Source organism: Oncorhynchus kisutch, linkage group LG4 (assembly GCF_002021735.2).
Source record: "Oncorhynchus kisutch isolate 150728-3 linkage group LG4, Okis_V2, whole genome shotgun sequence".
NCBI lineage: Eukaryota > Metazoa > Chordata > Actinopteri > Salmoniformes > Salmonidae > Oncorhynchus > Oncorhynchus kisutch.
Window position 1 is genome coordinate 28,070,678 of NC_034177.2, and position 15,975 is coordinate 28,086,652.

Sequence of the window (15,975 nt, forward strand, 5' to 3'; positions counted from 1 at the left end):
TTAAACACACAGTAAGGATTAATACAATTTTCAATGCCAATCCATCTTCGACATGCATGCACATTGACAATGAAAATAAAAGAAGGAAATTATACATTGAGGGAATTTGATGCACTTTCTGCACATGGAGCAATACAATTCCTGCACAGACTCTCACTGTGATTTACATAATTTAAACCAAATAGCCTAGAAATCTGGTTCGAGGTGGCAGAGTTCAAAACCCGAACAGCAACAGAAGGTTCAGTCCATTGAAGTTATTTGGATGCATTCGGACTATTAATTAAACATCCCTCTCCGCATGATACCTCGCAGAAGCAGCCGAACACAGACGAATGGATGTGTGGGGGCGTTGATCTTGGTGTCACTGCGCCACCCGCATGACTATATGGGAACTGCAGTCTCTACTTTGGTTTAAAAGCTCCGGCAGCGCGCAGGGTTGTTACAGTGTGGATTGTGGACCTACAGAGAAAAAGTTTGCACGGGATATTCTAGCGCACAGGAGGAAAAGTTGTTGGGAAGATGGCAAACAAACTACAGCAGCCTCCACACCTTCATCTGGCGGAATTGAGCGCCACCCAGTTCATCGACATCTGGAACCATTTCGATACCGACGGTCAGTACCGGAGAGCAAAGTTGTCCAAAATGTTACTTTGAATTTTACGCAGCATTTACAAAAAAAACTAGGTATTGTTTCAAATGCAGATATAAATGTAAACTAACATGTCGAATAGAGTAGGTGACATAGGATATAAATAGTCCATCACATATTTTGGTTTACAAGAAGAAAATATCATAGGCTAAACAAGGCTATTCGTTTTTTTTAAAGATGCAGCTTGGATATTGGGATAGCGTTATCTAAAAAGTGTTGTATATCATAACTTTTGTCCAAGATGAAAAATCGTACGGTCTAATCCGCTGGATGTTTTGAATGTCGATTTCTTTTTTCGTTTTGTGTGGAAAAGAAAATAAGTGCTTGACAGGTAGGAAAGCAGCTAGAAAACTCCTGGTGTTACTGTTGAGATTGTTAAAAAGTATTATTTATAAATAAAGGTAATTAATTGTGGCCACTATATTATATCCTTAGAAATGTTAGAATAGGTTACTGTGTATGAATTGCTCGTGGAAATGTTTAATTTAAAAAGGTTGATTGTATGGATGCATGGTTTTTATTCTGTTATTACAATAATCCAATCAGATAAATGTAGTACATCAGTATTACAATGTACATCAGTCTGTTTGGTCGATCAATACGCATCTGACGGCTAGTCCATACCTCAGTGCACCGTGCGCTAAAGGAAGGATGGGCGTGTGCCACGGTCCGTCGTCCACTTAAAACATATGTAGCCTAACCACACAATAAGTTACACTTTTGTATAGGCCTTAGCCTAATCATTTACAACCTAACTGAATACTTAAATAAACTAGCCATATTATCCAACTGTATTGTTTTATAAAGGATTAAACAAAATAAAAAAATGGATGATGGTGTCAGGACCCAGGACAGTTTCCATAGGCATCATCATTGATGGTCATTGATGGTTGGAATCCTGCTTTAGAAAGTTGCGTCTAAAATATAACTAAATGTTTGAAAAGAGGAGGAAGTTGGTCAATCAAATTCCTACTGTATACGTACATTTTCGGCATGAAAAAGTTTGATTCAATAGTATTAAATTAGTGTAATTCACGATACAGATTAAATCCCAACTAAAACGGAGACAGGTTACTGTATACTTCCAGTATTATATGGTATATAATGAGTTCTCAGCTCATTTCAAGCGCACGAGCCCACGCCCCTCCACACTCATTACCATTCGCATCATCTGGGCATCCTCCCCCATTAATAGTGTTAACTGCACATTCCGTCCCGACCAGTTGTTGAAGCGGAATGAGAATCCTCCAAACGCGAGGAGTCTCTTGGATCACTATACGTTCCCTCTGGGTGTTTATGTTCTCTGAGCGCAAACAGGGATTGGTGCTGTGGTTCCACCCTATAGGGCATATACTGCACTGTCTCTCTGGCTTGAGCATTTGCTGCATAGACAACATGACATACGGATAGAGTAGGCCTACGGGGTGCTTTTCTGCTCTGGTGCAAATATGCCTAACGGGCTAGTCCAGATAATTTGGGATACCGATTTCGTCGTTGTCCATGGTGCTGAAATGATTAGGCGCACAAAAAAATGTTAAATTAATATTTTTGCTATGGAGAACACACAGAGTTACTGTATATACCTAACGAATGTGTGTCTGATATTGACGTTTCAGATGTGTATTATGATGCAGTTATAAATGTAAGACTTGACATGATAGTGTAGTCCCGTTATAATGTACTCTTTTGTAGATTCTGCATGGCTTCGAAATCAGAATCCACCAGTCTTGTGGGGATTAGGTAATCAGATAGTATTTTTGAACAGTTCATCAAATGTACTGGCACGTGAAACACATAACACCATAATGATTGCCAATGTTTCTCAGCATGTGTTAATGATATTAGCCTAGTAATTGTAAACTAATGGCATATCATTCTATATGTAAAAAAAAAAGACTCAAAATGGCTGATAGGATAAGATCAAGTCTTATAATGCATTCTGATTGCATAACAGTAGAATGCTACTATTAAGTTGTTACATTCTGAGGGATACCTTTACTTTTAAGAATAAATAGGAAGCTAATATCAGATCATGTTGGACATGTCTGTGGCCACAAAGTGGGACCTAAACCAATACAGTTGGCCACATTCTATTGCCACAATTGTTTAGACAGACATTCAGGATTCATTCATTGTGGATGGAAATTCTCCAATGAAATATTTACTTTTGGGGTCTGAGTAGATAATTGAAAGATCATGGGACATTGCATTACATACTCTGGGCTAGTGTACTGTATATGTCACATTATCATACACAGCATTCTCTGCAATATACTGTTGAAGTCGGAAGTTTACATACACTTAGGTCGAAGTCATTAAAACTCGTTTGTCAACCACTCCACAAATGTCTTGTTAACAAGTCGGTTAGGACATCTACTTGGTGCATGACACAAGTCATTTTTCCGACAATTGTTTACAGACAGATTATTTCACTTATAATTCACTGTATCACAATTTCAGTGAGTCAGGAGTTTACATACAGTAAGTTGACTGTGCCTTTAAACAGCTTGCAAAATTCCAGAAAATTATGTCATGGCTTTAGAAGCTTCTGATAGGCTAATTGACATAATTTTAGTCAATTGGAGGTGTACCTGGGGATGTATTTCAAGGCCTACCTTCAAACTCAGTGCCTCTTTGCTTGACATCCTGGGAAAATCAAAAGAAATCAGCCAATACCTCAGATTTGTTTTTTAGACCTCCACAAGTCTGGTTTATCCTTGGGAGCAAATTCCAAACATCTGAAGGTACCACGTTCATCTGTACAAACAATAGTACACAAGTATAAACACCATGGGACCACGCAGTTATATGGCTAAGGTGTATGTAAACTTCCGTCTTCAGCTGTACGTGCTCAACTCCAGCTTGTTGGTGCTTAAGTGATTTACTAACACATAGCTATACAAAGTTCATATTCATGATGATATTGGTAGGATTAAATCCGCACTATATGGATTAAATCATGTTTTCTGTGTAATCCCATCGGGAGGAGAAGCACTGAGAAGGTTCAGACAAATTCAGGGCTGTCACAAAATGCAAATGTTCTTTGTTCATAATGACATATACTTGTTCTTCTGGTAAATATCATACTGGCTGCTTCCCCAGAGACATCGCTACTCAGCCACTTGCAAATGTCACTAGAATCCACAGGCAAATTAATACACAGGCATTTGTAAGACATTTAAATCGTGACACTGATAAGAAATGCATAGTTGGTTTTTGTCAAAAGCCACTATAATAACCATCTCACTAGTGTTGCCTTTTTTAAAGCTATAATTTCTTTAACCATTATTTATAGACATCCAAATAGTCCTGGCAAGGGTGCAACTAGGCACAGATGGGAAATCCTCATTTATTTGAAGTTGAGATTACTGTATTGATTTCTTACACTTTCATGCCAGGCAGAGATTTCCCCATTGTCTTTTCAAATAACTGGACTTAAAAGACTTTGGAAGACGCAATTAGAGGCACAGAGAGAGAGAGAGAGAGAGAGAGAGAGATGGAGAGAGACGGAGAGAGACTGAGAGAGAGAGAGAGAGAGAGAGAGAGAGAGAGAGAGAGAGAGAGACGGAGAGAGACAGAGAGAGAGAGACAGAGAGAGACGGAGAGAGAGAGACGGAGAGAGACTGAGAGAGAGAGACGGAGAGAGAGAGAGATGGAAAGAGAGAGAGAGAGAGAGAGAGAGAGAGAGAGAGAGAGAGAGAGAGAGAGAGAGAGAGAGAGAGAGAGAGAGAGAGAGTAGTGGTGCATTTCAAGACTGGGAGACCCCTTCAAGGGATTTAATTAAGCAATTTCCATGGTTTGGGTGCAAGCTATCTCGCCAATTACATCAGCCAGAGCCAACTTCGCAGCATGCTAACCACCTGGACAACAAATTAGCTAGTTATAATGTCAGTCATTGAGCCAGCCATCCAATCAGCCAGTAAGCAAGATAAACTTGAAAAAATTGCTGTAAAACAGGGAAGTATTGGCCTAATTTGCTATAAAATGTAAGAGTATGTATAATCTCACATTTATGCACATTTCACAGTGGTCCTATACTGTATATAACATGGGGATATTTGATGCTTCACAGTCTACCTATATGTTAGATACAATCTTGGGATGATTGGTCAAATCACCGTTTTTTTCTGTTGCAGGCAATGGCTATATCGAGGGCAAGGAACTGGAGAACTTCTTCAGGGAGTTGGAGATTTCACGGAAAGGGGCCGGAGTGGTAAGGGAATGATCCCTGGACCTTGACTAAAGTTTCCCAAACTCGGTCCTCCGGACCCCAAGGGGTGCATGTTTTTGTTTTTGTCCTAGCACCACAAATGATCAAAGCTTGATGATTAGTTGATTATTTGAATCAGCTGTGTAGTGCTAGGGAAAAAAACAAAACGTGCACCACTTTAGGTCCCGAAGACTGAGTTTGGACCACTAGCAGTAATTAAAATGTGACTGATTTGTCCAACCAAGTGCTAATTAATTATTCAAGCAACATCAAAATGAAGTTCTCCAGAGAGTTCTCCCACAGATAGAAAATATCATTTTTCTTGGGAGGAGTCAGCACAATAATGTTTCTGTTATCGCATCTCGTGTGTGTACAACAAAGGAATCAAAGAGCATCAGTAATCATGTTACATAAACTCCATGGAGCTGCATAAAGTCTGTGACTAGAACATGACAAGCCCTTTAGCTGGGGAGGGGAGGGTTGTCTGTTTAAGAGCGACAATCTCTGTCTGCCCAGTGTAACAACCACTAACATCTAAAACTAGCTCTGTCACAACAATGTGAGTGACCACAGCCCTATAACATGAGAGGACGGTTTGCATTAAAAAACAACTGATCTTTACTGATGTTTATGTCATGACAAACTGTATTTGGATGTATTTGTGCATGTTTTACAGGACCCATCAAACTCCACTTTCAAAGAGAAGATGAAGGAGTTCATGCAAAAGTTTGACAAGAATGCAGATGGGAGAATTGAGATGTCTGAGGTGAGCTGACATTTTTCCATTTCCTATTTCAGGTCATTGAGGATTTGAATACACCAGTGAGGATTATTCTTAATGATCTCAGACAGTTTGCATATCAATGCAGAAACAATCAGACATTATTACGGTAGATGTGTTCTGAAACTGTTGATGACTCGATGCTTTATTCAAGTAATCTTTGTCTAAGAGATAAGATTCTATCATCTAACACAGTATTTTTCACACTATCAAACACAGAGAAACAAAAGTTTTCAATTTTTTCCCCCTCATTAATCTTTCTTTCTTTCTCCAGCTAGCTCAGATTTTGCCCACAGAGGAAAACTTCCTGCTTTGCTTCAGAGAGTTTGTGGGATCCAGTTCTGAATTCATGGCAGTAAGTGGTGAATATAGATGGTTTGAGTATTAAGAATTTGAAGACGGGTACAGGCTGTTTATGTGTGTTGTTGTGATTGGAAATATAGAGCTACTGTAATAAGGCAGAATGAAAAACAACAATTAGACACAGCAATTAAATCCAATAACAATCCAAATGTAGGATTCCTGGCCTTGCCCAAATCATACATAAATCATATTACTGAATTGCACTGCAATTACATTGCAAAAACAAATCCTACTCAAAGATAATTTTTCTCTGTCATACTGTATGTGTCCTCTGCCAAGTGGAAAGCCACAATCACTCACTCATGGAGCAGACAATTTCAGAGACACATGACAGCTCTGTCAGATTAGTCCTCATAGTGTGAATGGAGAGAGTTTGATTATCAGTAGTAACAGGAGGGACCACCCAGCCACCCAATGGACACCCATTATGTCAAAGGCAGAAACATTGAAATGAGAAAGAGAAAATGAATATTTTTTCATCACCAGGTGTGGTAGGGAAGGCATTTAAAAGGATAGATTGAGGAAGTACAAACTTCTATTTTCAGAGTCATATATTATAGATGTGCTGCTGTAATTCTCCATAGACCTGGAGAGGGAGGGCATCTATCTTTGATAAGAGCACTTTCTGGAATCAGGGACAGCTGCTAGATTAAAACATTAATTAAAATGCATTTCTCTATCCTTGCCCTCTCACAATGTGTAGGAGAACGGAATTGAAAATCTAGAAAGTATCATGAGAATCATAGTGTGATTACAGGAAGAAAAAGCTAACAATTACCAGCAACAGAAATTGGATATGATTTTTTTGTGCTCTTCCTCTTCTTTTAAAAATGTTCTGTCCCGCCAGAGAGTAATTAATGCATGTCCCATGCAATCCTATTAATACAATCCAGTTCGATTGCTTTGGTGTCACAGAACATTAGAGTGTGCTTGATTGTGAGTGGAGGAATGAGGTGGCTCATTTAAAAAGTGATTGGTACTACTGTGGGAGAAAGTGATTGGCTATGTCTATTTTTTTTCTTTCTAATGAGTGTGACTTTGTATTTGCATATATAGGCATGGCGACGATACGATACAGACCGCAGTGGGTACATTGAAGCTAATGAACTGAAGGTATGGTTTCTCACTTGTTTCACCGCAGTGGGCTAAATCAGGGTCACACAGAGTGTTTCTTGGTAGTCTTAAACAAATCTAATTTGAAATCAAAGGGGCTTAGAAAAAGAAGACACAAGTACCATGTCAGATACAGTTGAAATGTGTTACATTTTGAGTTTGCAACCCAATATTACACTTCATATACATCACAGAAGACAAAACCATGAGTCATTTGACTGCAGGAAATGACTACCCATCCATAAGAGACATTTACAGTAGGTCCTTTTACAAACTATGGTAGAGTTCCAACCATAGTCAATAGTTATCTCTCCTTGTCATTCGATCCAGCTATAAGAAAACAAGGAGATAGATGCATCATTATGCTTTACAATGTAAATTAATCTTTAGAAACCAACACCCAAATGCTTGCAGGTATAGTTGTTGTGTTGATGCAGTGAGGCAAATGGGGACAATGCAAATTCCTCTCTTCTCAGTGGCTGTCAGACGAGGACACTATACAAATCATGACTTGTAATACCACCCATTATGCTATTGTCTGAAACTGTAATTCATTTCTAAAGTATTTTCTGCTGTCTTATAAGCAGGGTCTTACTGTAAAACAAGCTGGTAGTGATAGATAGCATTACCCTTTCTTTCAATAAAGGATCTGAGAAAGTATGTGATACCTCCAACTCTATGTAAGCCAATACTTATATAACTGACGGAAACCAATAACTGGGGCCTCTGGGCTAAAGTATAGACAAGCCAGGCTCGCTAAGGTCATAGGATTGTTTTTGACCTATTAGTCAATTATAGTTTATTCATATTTCTCCACTCCACAGGGATTCCTCTCAGACCTGCTGAAGAAAGCCAACAGACATTATGATGACCAGAAGCTTCACGAGTACACACAGACAATAGTGAGTCTTTTCAGTCTAAATGAAACCCTTCCTGTATTGTACCCAAGCCCTTCCTCACAGACTTATTTGAGAAGTAACCAACATCCTGCACCACATGCAACCACAGGATCTACATGCAACCCAAAGGGGTTCTACGTGGAACCAAAACGAGTTCTGCCTGGAAACAAAAAGGGCTCACCTATGGGGACAGCCGAAGAACCCTTTTGAAACCCTTTTTTCTAAGAGTGTACTGTATGTAACTCTTGTCCCGTCATGCTGGTGGTTGCTATGTGGTTGAGTGGTTGGGAGTGGGACTCACAATGTCCTATGGGTTGTGTGTTCCTACAGCAGATGTGCAAACACCTGTTTCAACCTCAAGGCCTAAAGCTTGACCTGAATTACTCTGGGGAGAGAACCAATCTTTACCAATCTTAGAGTTGACTAGCAACTTGTATGTACAACAGACTGCCAACAGAGGTAAATCAAAATAATAATGTGTGAAGAGCCAAACTTGCCGTCACAACTGCAGAAGGCCCAATGCTTTAATGTCTCTCTCTCCCTCTCTCTCTCTCTCTCTCTCTCTCTCGCTCTCTCTCTCTCTCTCGCTCTCTCTCTCTCTCTCTCTCTCTCTGCAGCTCAAGATGTTTGATCTAAACGGAGATGGGAAGCTGGGCCTGTCTGAAATGGCGAGGTGACTGTCAGCAACTAAGAAGACATTTTTATATTTCATGTGTGCCTTCAGCATCCAACACTCCTAACAAGTTTTTTCATGGAAATTATTCTGTTCTTCTCTTTTAAGGCTTCTCCCAGTTCAGGAAAATTTCTTACTGAAATTCCAGGTGAGGAGTGTGCAAGAGGAACTGATAATCCCTTCAAACAAATGTAGTTTTCACAGTAATTTTGGCTAATAAACATACCAGCAACATGATAATTAGATATTTCCTAACACAATCATTAATTTGCTATTTAACCCAGTAAAATGACGGTGCTCTGTTATTTCCGAATGTGTTTTACAGGATATCAAGCTGACCTCTGAGCAGTTCAGTGCTATCTTCACATTCTACGACAAGGTACATTTAGATATGTGATTGGATATTCTAAAATGATACAGTTTGCTATAGAGGTATTTAAGTTGAACAAATATTTGCGTGCCGATGTCTGGACTAGAGGCTTGCTGAGAGGACTGGGGTAGACACTCAATTAGAAATGAAACACCGCCAGTGTAGACATGATATGCATCAAACATTTACGTGCATAATTATTTCAGTGTTTGTTTCAACCTCCCCCTGCAGCTGAATCACTGGCAGCCGCTGTCACTGTTATGGGATTATGGGTAAAAAGACTGGCGATAGTAAGAAGCACACCAGGTCAACTGAAAACTAACATGGCTACAGTGCCAAAATGTAAATGCACAGAGCTTTGAGAAATAAAACTTTTTGACAGCCCGCAACCAAGACAGCCTGTTTCCCCCGAATTCCCAAAGAAACACAACACCACGGTATCTTCAGTGCCATGGCCCTTCCTCTCCATAATATCTCCTTATGCATTTAAAGTTATTGCTCTTGAGCAGCCATATACAAGACATATTTTGGATTCATGAGTGAAATGTCAAGGTGCGTTGTAACGGTTTTCCTCCTCCTCTTCTGAGGAGGAGTAGGAAGGATCGGACCAATGCACAGCGTGGTAAGTGTCCATAATATAATTTTAATGAAATATAACTGAACACAGAAAACAAAAGAATAAGAGAATAAATGGAAACCGACACAGTCCCGTATGGAGCAAACACTGACGGAAAATAATCACCCACACCCCAAATGGGGAAAACAGGCTACCTAAGTATTATTCTCAATCAGAGACAACGATCGACAGCTACCTCTGATTGAGAACCATACCAGGCCAAACACAGAAATACAACATAGCAAAAAGAACATAGACTACCCACCCCAACTCACGCCCTGACCAAACTAACACAAAGACATAAAAAAGGAACTAAGGTCAGAACGTGACAGTACCCCCCCCCCCCAAAGGTGCGGACTCCGGCTGCAAAACCTGAACCTATAGGGGAGGGTCTGGGTGGGCGTCTGTCTGCGGTGGCGGCTCTGGCGCGGGACGTGGACCCCACTCCACCATAGTCTTGGCCCACTTAAGTGGCGCCTTTGGAGCGGCGACCCTTGCGCTGACCTTGTACTGGGAACCCTAACAGCGGGCCCCAAATAGACCGGAGACTCCGGCAGCGCCGGACAGGCGGGAGACTCCCCCAGCACCGTAGTGAAGCGCGACTCCAGCAGCGACGGAGTGAAGGGCGGCTCCGGCAGCGACGGAGTGAAGGGCGGCTCCGGCAGCTCCTGACTGACGGGCGGCTCCTGCAGCTCCTGACTGACGGGCAGCTCCGGCAGATCCTGAGTGACGGGCGTCTCCTGCAGCTCCTGACTGACGGGCGGCTCCGGCAGCTCCTGACTGACGGGCGGCTCCTGCAGCTCCTGACTGACGGGCGGCTCCAGCAGCTCCTGACTGACGGGCGGCTCCGGTAGCTCCTGACTGACGGGCGGCTCCGGTAGCTCCTGACTGACGGGCGGCTCCGGCCCTCCTGACTGACGGGCGGCTCCGGCAGCTCCTGACTGACGGGCGGCTCCGGTAGCTCCTGACTGACGGGCGGCTCTGGCCGCTCCTGACTGACGGGCGGCTCCGGCCGCTCCTGACTGACGGGCAGCTCTGGCAGCGCCTGACAGACGGGCGGCTCTGGTAGCTCAGGACAGACGGGCGGGTCTGGCAGCTCAGGACAGACGGGCGGCTCTGGCAGCTCAGGACAGACGGGCGGCTCTGGCCTCGAGAGAAAACCTGGAGGGAGGAGATGGAGAGACAGCCTGGTGCATGGGGCTGCCACAGGACCCACCAGGCTGGGGAGACCTACAGGAGGCCTGGTGCGTGGAGGAGGCACCGGATGGACCGGGCTGTGGGGGAGCACTGGAGCTCTGGTGCGCCAACACTCTACTCAGCAAAATGGATAGAGTCTATCACAGTGCCATCCTTTTTGTTAACAAATCACCTTATACCACCCACAACTGTGACCTGTATGCTCTAGTCGGCTGGCCCTCGCTACATATTCGTCGCCAGACCCACTGGCTCCAGGTCATCTATAAGTCTATGCTAGGTAAAGCTCCGCCTTATCTCAGTTCACTGGTCACGATAACAACACCCACCCGTAGCACACGTTCCAGCAGGTATATCTCACTGATCATCCCCAAAGCCAACACCTCATTCGGCCGCCTTTCCTTCCAGTTCTTTGCTGTCAGTGACTGGAACGAATTGCAAAAATCGCTGAAGTTCGATACTTTTATTTCCCTCACCAACTTTAAACATCAACTATCTGAGCAGCTAACCGATCGATGCAGCTGTACATAGTCCATCTGTAAATAGCCCACCCAATCTACCTACCTCATCCCCATACTGTTTTTACAGTGCCTTGCGAAAGTATTCGGCCCCTTTAACTTTGCGACCTTTTTTGCCACATTTCAGGCTTCAAACATAAAGATATAAAACTGTACAAGTGGGACACAATCATGAAGTGGAACGCCATTTATTGGATATTTCAAACTTTTTTAACAAATCCAAAACTGAAAAATTATTCAGCCCCCTTAAGTTAATACTTTGTAGCGCCACCTTTTGCTGCGATTACAGCTGTAAGTCGCTTGGGGTATGTCTCTATCAGTTTTGCACATCGAGAGACTGAAATGTTTTCCCATTCCTCCTTGCAAAACAGCTCGAGCTCAGTGAGGTTGGATGGAGAGCATTTGTGAACAGCAGTTTTCTGTTCTTTCCACAGATTCTCGATTGGATTCAGGTCTGGACTTTGACTTGGCCATTCTAACACCTGGATATGTTTATTTTTGAACCATTCCATTGTAGATTTTGCTTTATGTTTTGGATCATTGTCTTGTTGGAAGACAAATCTCCGTCCCAGTCTCAGGTCTTTTGCAGACTCCATCAGGTTTTCTTCCAGAATGGTCCTGTATTTGGCTCCTTCCATCTTCCCATCAATTTGAACCATCTTCCCTGTCCCTGCTGAAGAAAAGCAGGCCCAAACCATGATGCTGCCACCACCATGTTTGACAGTGGGGATGGTGTGTTCAGGGTGATGAGCTGTGTTGCTTTTACGCCAAACATAACGTTTTGCATTGTTGCCAAAAAGTTCCATTTTGGTTTCATCTGACCAGAGCACCTTCTTCCACATGTTTGGTGTGTCTCCCAGGTGGCTTGTGGCAAACTTTAAACAACATTTTTTATGGATATCTTTAAGAAATGGCTTTCTTCTTGCCACTCTTCCATAAAGGCCAGATTTGTGCAATATACGACTGATTGTTGTCCTATGGACAGAGTCTCCCACCTCAGCTGTAGATCTCTGCAGTTCATCCAGAGTGATCATGGGCCTCTTGGCTGCATCTCTGATCAGTCTTCTCCTTGTATGAGCTGAAAGTTTAGAGGAACGGCCAGGTCTTGGTAGATTTGCAGTGGTCTGATACTCCTTCCATTTCAATATTATCGCTTGCACAGTGCTCCTTGGGATGTTTAAAGCTTGGGAAATCTTTTTGTATCCAAATCCGGCTTTAAACTTCTTCACAACAGTATCTCGGACCTGCCTGGTGTGTTCCTTGTTCTTCATGATGCTCTCTGCTCTTTTAACGGACCTCTGAGACTATCACAGTGCAGGTGCATTTATACGGAGACTTGATTACACACAGGTGGATTGTATTTATCATCATTAGTCATTTAGGTCAACATTGGATCATTCAGAGATCCTCACTGAACTTCTGGAGAGAGTTTGCTGCACTGAAAGTAAAGGGGCTGAATAATTTTGCACGCCCAATTTTTCAGTTTTTGATTTGTTAAAAAAGTTTGAAATATCCAATAAATGTCGTTCCACTTCATGATTGTGTCCCACTTGTTGTTGATTCTTCACAAAAAAATACAGTTTTATATCTTTATGTTTGAAGCCTGAAATGTGGCAAAAGGTCGCAAAGTTCAAGGGGGCCGAATACTTTCGCAAGGCACTGTATTTTATTTACTTTTCTGCTCTTTTGCACACCAGTATCTCTACTTGCACATCATCATCTGCTCATTTATCTCTCCAGTGTTAGTCTGCTAAATTGTAATTATTTGCTCCTATGGCCTATTTATTGAATACCTCCTCATTCCTTTTGCACACACTGTATATATACTTTCTTTTTTCTACTGTGTCATTGACTTGTTTGTATTATTGGCTTGTTTATTGTTTACTCCATGTGTAACTCTGTGTTGTTGTCTGTGTCACACTGCTTTGCTTTATCTTGGCCAGGTCACAGATGCAAATGAGAACTTGTTCTCAACTAGCTTACCTGGTTAAATAAAGGTGAAATAAATAAATACAATTAAATGTTTCCCCTCTTCCTTCCAGGATGGAAATGGCTACATTGATGAGCAGGAGCTCGATGCTCTGTTGCGTGACCTCTATGAAAAGAACAAAAAGGTGAGATAATATTGAAGGTTTGGAGTTTATCTCTCAATTCCCCATAATGCTGAATCTCTCATTCTAATGCATCATTACAGAAGCACCTGTATGGATAAGGGTGTCTTGTCTTCTCTCAGGAGGTGGACACCAAAAACCTGACTGGCTACAAGAAGAGCATCATGGCCCTGTCGGACGGGGGCAAGCTGTACCGCTCCGAGCTGGAGATTGTGCTCTGCAGGGAGCCCATGCTGTGAACCCTGACAACCATCGCTGTCTGTTTTTTGACCTTCATGACCCTATCTGCCCATCCCCAGATCACACCCACCTCCAGCTGCCTGACGACTGTAACCAGGTGCATGTGCCGGGCATTCCCTTTATGAGTTTTGAATGAATGTGCACTGAGAAGCACAAACCAGCTCTCCCTCATGACCCCTGTCGACACTCTTCCCTACAGACTGACGTTGCCTTCGGCTCAATCCCTAAACTCTACATTTAACAAAATGAATAAAGATAATAAAAGGTACTTCTGCTAATTATGATTGCAATGTGAACAGGAGCGGAATGAAAATGAATATAAGATTATTTATTCTCAATGCTTGGTTTGACTTTCCTCTTCTCTTTTTCTCCCAAATCCACCCTTTAATTGGGACTTGCGACAGCAAACGTCCCACTCTAAATCTTTGTCATACTTCTGACTTTTTATTAATGGGACTTGCATAATGGGACTTGCGACAGCAATAATTATTTCTAACTTCTAGTTATTTTTAGAACGCTACACCTCTTACACAGTTTAAGCTAGAAACTTTAAAATGCTTAGACAGGCCTGGAATAGTGTGCTATTATACAACTTTTTGATAACATTTATACTTGTTTAAATTATTAAGCTTTTTGTTTTTCTTATCCTCCTCCATCAACTTTCAAGGGATTTCCTCAACATTCTAAATGGGCCCATTGTGACATTATGAGACCAGTAGTCTATAGGTCATTATCAATAAAACGTCACAATACGGTGCAGAGCATTCGATTTGGCTGCTGGGGGCCAAGGAGCCCTCAACTCCGCTAAAACCATTGACAACTGCGTGCCGTTTTCAAGGGATAAATGCTATAAATATTTGGTTTTAATATAATCTCCTCTTGAAGAGAGAGCATAGTCAGAACTACACATTTCCGATTATCCCACGTTAAGCTGTATCATCAGAGTTATATAGAAAGTAACTGCATGTTTTTCATGATCAGTAAACATCAATCGATCATGTATGTTCAGATACATGAGGGTAGTCTATCCATTTGGCAAGTAGCTAGGCTAGCTAGCTAAGCAAATAACGTGTCATTTAGCCTTTCTTCATCAGAAATTAGGCTTTTGGAACGAGCTTTAGATCGGTAAGTCCTCGTGGTAAAGTTGTCAGTTGGACTACTGTCATCACCCCTATAGATGGCAAGCAAATCAAACAATATTTGGATATAGCCATCTAGTTTATCCCCTGAAAGTTAGCTCGTTAACTAGCCATATTGACGTGATGTGTTATTAGCTAGCTAACCAATTTGACGTTGTCCATCAGTCAATGTAGTCGCAATCGTGATTTAACATTCTTAAAAACAATGTTGAAAAGGGGATAACGTTAGCTAACTTCGCTAGGTAGGACTATGTTGGTTGGAGAAAAAAAGTACATTAGGTCCACTTACACACTATGTTTAGACAACTGTACAACATTTATATCAGTACGATAGCTTTCAAATTAAACATCAGCTAACACTGATCATGAAAAGGATGCAGTTACTTGCTGTATAACTCTGATGATAGAGCTCAAATGTGCGTAATTGTTTTGCATGGAATCATCGGAAATGTGTAGTTCTGACTATGCTCTTCAAGAGGTGATGACATTACAGCCAAATAGTTAACATTTATTTAACAATTCCGGAGCCGGGGGTCTCCTTGCCCCCCAGCAGGAAAATTGAACGCTCTGCACCCTATTGTGACGTTTTATTGATAAAGACGTATTCTATTCGGCATAAACAATGTCGCTTTTGACACAATCAGCTACTCAGGCCACTTTCCCAACAAATTTGAAAAAAAAACATAGCACATGAAATATCTAAGTCTGCTTTTCTGATATTCAAAACTGAAATTAGGACATAATTATATTCTACCAATCAAACGTACATGTGTTTCGGGTAACCGAGGTTACAACAAATTAGACAAAAACGCAGAGCATATGAAAACTTCCTCTAATTCTAGTTTTTCAAAACGGAAATCAGAAAAGGAATAGCTTCTACCAATCATGAGGTAAAGCTGTTTAAGTAATTGTATCAACTGATTTCATTAAGGAAAATTCCACTCAAAAACGACTGTATATTTTTGTATCTGTTTCTTTAGTCCACTGTTGTTACAGTCCCAAAGTGTTTTGCATATCAGCAATCAAGTTTTCAAGATATAGAACTTTCAAAATGCATAAAGTGTCATGTGTTTTATATCATATCATACTATCATACTGT

At 41.6% G+C, this 15,975-nt stretch overlaps 1 protein-coding gene across 1 annotated transcript; it reads left to right on the forward strand.

Annotated features, from left to right (window-relative positions):
- The first annotated feature begins 403 nt into the window (after positions 1-403).
- LOC109888656 (calretinin) lies at positions 404-15,663 on the forward strand. The gene is made up of 11 exons (XM_020479822.2): positions 404-613; positions 4,786-4,862; positions 5,536-5,625; positions 5,915-5,995; positions 7,060-7,116; positions 7,941-8,018; positions 8,633-8,688; positions 8,797-8,836; positions 9,014-9,067; positions 13,429-13,500; positions 13,620-15,663. The coding sequence occupies exons 1-11, from the start codon at positions 520-522 to the stop codon at positions 13,734-13,736; spliced, it is 816 nt and encodes a 271-aa protein (XP_020335411.1). The 5' UTR covers positions 404-519; the 3' UTR covers positions 13,737-15,663.
- Positions 15,664-15,975: the final 312 nt, after the last annotated feature.